Source organism: Prunus persica, chromosome G4 (assembly GCF_000346465.2).
Source record: "Prunus persica cultivar Lovell chromosome G4, Prunus_persica_NCBIv2, whole genome shotgun sequence".
In the NCBI taxonomy this organism is placed as follows: Eukaryota; Viridiplantae; Streptophyta; class Magnoliopsida; order Rosales; family Rosaceae; genus Prunus; species Prunus persica.
In genome coordinates this window covers 22662890-22669181 of record NC_034012.1, presented here as the reverse complement: position 1 = coordinate 22669181, position 6292 = coordinate 22662890, and the positions used below count along the sequence as shown (strand labels likewise).

General features: G+C 34.6%; 1 protein-coding gene across 1 annotated transcript; it reads right to left on the bottom strand.

The window, feature by feature from the left end:
• Positions 3306 to 5029, bottom strand: LOC18779388 (WAT1-related protein At4g08300). The gene is made up of 7 exons (XM_020562434.1): positions 4722 to 5029; positions 4547 to 4609; positions 4334 to 4450; positions 3993 to 4230; positions 3712 to 3876; positions 3475 to 3626; positions 3306 to 3390 (listed from the first exon to the last, which is right to left on the bottom strand). Exons 1-7 carry the CDS (start codon positions 5027 to 5029, stop codon positions 3306 to 3308), a joined length of 1128 nt encoding a protein of 375 aa, XP_020418023.1.

Here is a 6292-nt window from a genome sequence, read left to right as displayed (position 1 = left end):
ATCATGCGCTCGATTTAGACTACAGATGTTGGACTCAATGCTCTGACAAACAGCTTTTATTTGATCTAAAAGCTTATGTCGTTGGACTTCTACTAGGGTTTAGCAATGGGCCATTGCCCGCCTCAACTCCGAAAATTTAGAGTCATGATGCGCAATTTTGAGGCATAATAGAAGCTACTGTTGGTTGGAATTGGCTCAGCTCGAGCCGATTTGGGGTTCGTCCGTAGGACACATTGTAACAAGTTACTTGTCTAGCTAGGTACTCAATTACCCGAACATGAATGCAACGAAGATGTGAATCAGACAATGGAATACATTGGTGTAGGCTTTAGCATCGTAAAATGGACACCTTCATTCAACCCATTGCCCTCGATATTATGTCCCATAGCAGTGGTCATATTATCATTACATATCTATTGATAATGCTTCACCACCTAGTTTGCATTTTTCTGTATAATAGTCATATTATAAACATATGTACTTTTTTTTAAAACTTTCGTTTTCCGTACACATTTTTAAGATTCGATAAAATATACGTTTTTAAAAATCAAACGTACAATACACATGTATTCTTCACATTTAATACAAGTTACAAAATTTTCAATAATACAGACAAAATTTGCGTATTATATTTTTAATAAATTACTGAATAAAAATAATAAATATTACAAAATTTTAAATAAATTATATTTAAATATTATATAGTGACTGAACTTTTCATTTCTATTTTTTCAAAATTTTACTAAATAAAACACGTATATATAATTCATATTTTTCCCATTTCATATTTTATTAACTATTCTCCACTAAATAAACCACATTTAAAGCAAATCGCAGGTGAACTCTCATCACAAATGGCTTTTCGTGAATTCAAGTAAATTAAATAGTAAAAAATTATTTACCAAAAAAAGATAAGTCAAAATAAATAGCTACTTTGTTATTGGAATCCACAAAGCATTTTTAAAAAGGGGAAGGTCAGACCTCAAAGCTATAAATTAGACCCAATCATAAATGCATTGCACCAAATAAGAGCAACCGTAATTGCAAAAATTAATGATAAAGCTTCATCATTACATTTCACTATTTATGCATGTTATGTAAACCCCGTAACCTTCAAACCTTAAGCTTTTTTTTCCATCTTCATTCTCTCGAAACTCTTAAATTCCCATAGTCATAGCCACAAACAACAAATTATCAATACACAAACTCAAGCATATCCAACACCAAGCCAAGCACATGCATTCTCATTTACTAAACTTGTTGGTCTTTAGTTCCCATACTCCAAACTCTTATGCCAAGTTCATATAATGTTATATCAACATCAGCAAGTCATCTTCAACTCATCCAGAGCAAGCAACATCTTTACTCATTGCTAGAAGCTTCAATTTTATGCTTTGTTCTTCCGTCTTCTACCTCTCTTTCTTGTGTGAATCTATACTATTTTCGACGTCTCCCCTTAGGACTGGCCTCCAAACAAACAATTTAAATTCTTAGAAGAAAAAAAGTACCTGATATTTTCCTTATTTATAGGACCTAAGCTAACCCTAAACTACCATATATGGTCAACGATTATGACATTTCTTAACCACCTACTTCAAGCTTATACACCAACGATCTTTTAAAAGAAAAAAAAAATAAGAAAGAAAGAAAACTTATGAGAACAAATAAAGATCCGTACTCAAATAAACTAATTCAAAAATATAGGTGAGTGCTTGGATAATCTAAAGTATAATTTCTAAAATTCATCAAAAATATCTTCGAGCTCCAAAACATTCTCCAAAAATTTCTAAGGACTCGTATTCACCTCTACTATTTCTATGTAACCTCTATTTCTCTAAATAACATGCAAAACTTTTCCAAAACACTTTTCTAGCTCTTCTTATAATTTAAAATAAAACCATGCTAATTCAACTTAATTCAAAACTCTTCTTTTAACTTCAAAAAGTTGGTGTTTACACACTTGTGAGAGTTTCTAAAATTACAAAAAATTATCGGGGCTCATAAATGAGATGTGGCTTAGTCTTGGGTGTCGTGGCATAGACTGGTATGAAAAACATGTATTAGATTTGAGATAATTTATTCCTTTGTGCGCTAATTCAGACAGGGGTGGGCATCAATTTAGTCGAACTCATGAAATTAATCAGTTTAAACTATAATTATCGATTTGGTTTGGTTTAAAATAAGAAAAAGTCAAACCGAACCGGTATATGGTTTAATTTTAAGCTTTTGTAAACCGGCCTAAAACAAAACAGATCGTGTATGTGTATATTTATTTATTTATATTTTATTTACATGTTTAATTTTCTAATTATGTAATAACAAATATTTGGATTTTTTTTTTTGGTCGAAACAATATATGGATATTTGCATTGAGCTATATTAGTCATTGAAATTTGAAGTTTTATGGCATGTTGAGCTTTAGGATGATTTTGTACTCTATAAAATGATTTAAATATGGAGCAAGTTGTGAATTTTGTTGTTGTAATTGGGCTAACAATGTTAAAAAAACACAAAAAGAAAGGGAATTGGGCTTACGCCCGAACTGGCCGAACCAAATCATCATAAAGTGGTTTGGTTTCCTTCATGATTTTTATCAAAAGCAAGCCGAACCAAACCATTATATTATAATTGGTTTGGCCTTAGTTTTAAGGTGACACTGATCCAATTCGGACCATGTAATCCCCTAAAATCATATGCTCTAAGCTCGAATAAGCTCCCAAATGGTTCTAGCCGGAGTAGCATCACTTTGGCCATGTGGCAGTCCTTAGTTGGTCATCTAAAATAGGAAGGGTGTGAATATAAATAACTCATGTTGAAAAGAAAAGAAAAAAAAATTAAAAAGAGTCAAGTGTACATAGGTTCTAAAAACCAAAGAAAAATACCCCTTCAATTCAATTCGAGGGAATCTCATTTCTCATCTTCACTGAGTCGCCTACCTCTCACCACCAGTCCCCAAGCTTACATGTTATTTCCTTGCAAGCTTACACATCACTACTTTTTTGCATGCAATTGTATGAACTAAAATTTTGTAATTCTAAGAAGCAAAAGATCCGCTTGAGAAGGCCGTGCTCGATGGTCGGCAACTGGCCTTAAAAGTACAACTCTAAACTATTACATTTATCATTCTCGATTAAACGAAGTTTTTCTACTAAAACTATTTGAGCAGCCACCTAGCTTTAAATTTGAGCAGCCACCCTTCAATGCATCCTTCCATTGAACTGAAAACATGCAATAAGTTGATCAAAACAATGCATATCCAACATCTCATATGAACATCAATAATTTTATAAATCATACCAAGTGCGTCAGCCATCCTCAGATGCACTAGCCTTGAGCTTGCCCCATTGAAGGATGAAAAGCCCTGTAACGATAATGAGAGCCCCCAGAATACTACAACATAAACAAGTTTACAATTAAGTCCTTTGAATAAATTTAGTTAAAGTAAAATATATAGGAAACTATGCAGGTTTTTACCTTCCTACATGTATGACCTCCTTAAGCACTATAGCACCCACCATCATGACAAAAATTGTAGATAGGGGGCTAAACGACGTCAAGAACACAGCACCTCTCTCTCGCAGCAGCATGCTCTGTAGGAATGACGTAAAACCCGAGACCACAATTCCCTAAATGACCAAGGTCAAAACTATAAGTCATTTATACTGTAAAGCAATAAAAATACAAATCACTTATTACTTTTCTTAAACCAACCGAATATAGATAGCAGACGAGTTTTGTGTTTAGGCCCACGATCCAAACGAATCCGGATCCACTCTCCATTGCAACAGCAACAATCAAATTCATCAATGCACCTAGAGTGCATATAGATGCTGTGAGAAATAGAGGCGAGGCATCTGTCTTCTTGGTTGTCATTTCCTAATGGAGTTACAAGCAAAAAGAAACCAGCATATTCAATATGAATTCAAGGTTTTCAAACTCGCATCATAGACAAATGTAAAATATGAATTTTTTCAAAGAACAACGAAACTTACCATCAAGATGTTGTACAAAACACTGAAGAGCACAGAGAACGACACCAGTAATGGACCTCGGATCCAATTCTCGGTCAGCCGATGAGAAACGACATTTTGGCCGCTGATGTGCGAGGGCTGCAACACTGTGATGGTTGGGCCATTATACAGGCCGACAACCAAACCTCCAGTAATCACCATCACCATGCCAAGCAATTTTGCTTGGCTGCGCCTCTCACTAATTGCAATGTGCTCCAGTCTGTCATAGCAACAATGAGAAGAAATCAAGGTGTTAGTAAGATGTACAATTATAATAAGTTTTTAAAAAATTAATACATTCAATTGGTAATTGTGGAACATACTGTAAAATCCAGGAGGCAACTAATGTCAAGGCTGGACCAGTGGCAATGAGACAACTAGAGAAACTCGCTGGTGTGAATTTCAGTCCAGAAAATATGGCAATCTGGCTCAAGACCGGCCTATTCAATGGAAATTGATTAAGTTATTTATATTTTCTATTATCCATATGAAATTACAATAATAAGCTTCATTTTTATTTCAAAGTAGTTACTTACTCGAGTACGCTCAATGCTATGATCCGAATGACAAGCCAGCGCGTCATTTTGGGCCACGGTGTTCTGAAAGAAGAAAAACATAATGTCAAATGAGAAAGAAAATAAACATTTAAAAGGTATGATCTTATCCCTAACCACATTAAATTGAAAAAACAAATTGATAGTGAACACAAACCTGGTAATCAATGTAGCCACAAGTAACACAATGGAGGCTAGTGTGTTTTTATAAAATAAAAACACACTAAAGCTCATTCCCTCCTTCAATCCCCTTTTAGTGAAGATAGAGTTGCCTCCAATTAGCATTGGGATCAACATCCCAATGATAAATGGGGCAACCTTTTTTATTTTTCCCCATTGTCCTTGAGCTTCTTCTTCGTTCGAGTTCATGACAACATTTGCTGGCTGTTGTTCAATAGCCAGCTCATGTTGTTCTCCCTCCTCCACAATTTCTTCAACAACCATCACTTGTTGTTGACCCTCCATTGTGTACCTGAAAAATAGATTGAGATTAGAAAGAGACAGAAAGAGATGAAGATATCAGTAATGGAATTAAGTATAAAACACTCATCAATGAAATTTCAAGCAGGTATGTGACTGATCTAGCATTTGTATAGAGGATTGTTCTAGAGAAAAAGCAGCTATTCCAGTTTAACTTAGGAATAAACCAATAAAAGAGTAAGCAGCTATCAAATGTTGCTAACACGATCGAGACAAATGGTTCTGGAGTTTGATTTCATTTTCGTTGTGCAGGCCAAGTGAAGCAAAAAACCTATAAACTAAATGGGACTTTGTCCTGGCAAAAGCAAGGGATGTACTGCTGCAAAACAGAGGCTACAAATGAACTGAAAACGGAAAGATTGTTTGTTCTCCCAATAAAACAAATATGATCCTGGCTTCTAGTTCACTAAAGACAGTGCCCCAAAAGCCAAGAAGGGTGAGTTAAAATGAACAAAACTGCAGGAACTTAAACCAGCCCGACCGCTCAAGTTCAAGGTTCGTTTCTGCACTTTTATGTCCAAGTCTCTCATGACTCGTGAAATGAAATATTGTATGGTCCATTTTTTGTTAGCTTCTCTCTCTCGAATTTCAATATTCTGCAATGTGGCTACGCCTAGCACTCTTTTTTCCCCTTTGGAGAAGGTTCAGCTTATAGCATATTGAACTAACATTTTAAAATAATAAAAAAACCGATATTGTGAACCTAATAGAACAGCAAAGGTCGAAAATTTTGAGCAATAAAAATTATATATCCTTGCATTTAGCTTCTAAAATCAATGTTTTAAAAGACGAGACGTAAGTCCTTTGGAATATTAATTTAATTTAATAAAAATATATATAAATAATACATAGGTCCATTAATGTATTTATTTAGAGTGAGAATTAAAATTGATGCAGATTATCGTATTAGGGATATACATAGGTCCACTAATGTATTTAGAAGGAAAAAAAACAGAAGGGAAGTATCGTGTTAGGCATATATACCAGGTCCAAAAAAAGAGAGGTAGATATAGGTCTGTATGTTAAATATTATTAAAAAAAATAAAAACTAAAAAATGATTTGGATGCTTATCAAACGCACGCTCCTTTTAAAGGGGTGTGTTAAAGTCAAAAGGACTATGCAACGACGCCGTTCCATTGGAAAAAACAAAAACCTAAAAAAGATGCACGCTGTCATCTTCTTCCTTGCGCAGATGCGCTTCGCCAACCCAAAAGTGGCGCTTCACAACGCCTCTGTATGCTTTGCAG

Excerpts from the sequence above, each read along its gene's own strand:
- LOC18779388 (XM_020562434.1), bottom strand. The coding sequence starts at position 5,029 with ATGGAGGGTCAACAACAAGTGATGGTTGTTGAAGAAATTGTGGAGGAG. Across the intron at positions 4,610-4,721 it reads GTGGCTACATTGATTACCAG|AACACCGTGGCCCAAAATGA; the intron begins GTTTGTGTTCAC and ends TTCTTCTTTCAG. Across the intron at positions 3,877-3,992 it reads TTTTGTACAACATCTTGATG|GAAATGACAACCAAGAAGAC; the intron begins GTAAGTTTCGTT and ends TAACTCCATTAG.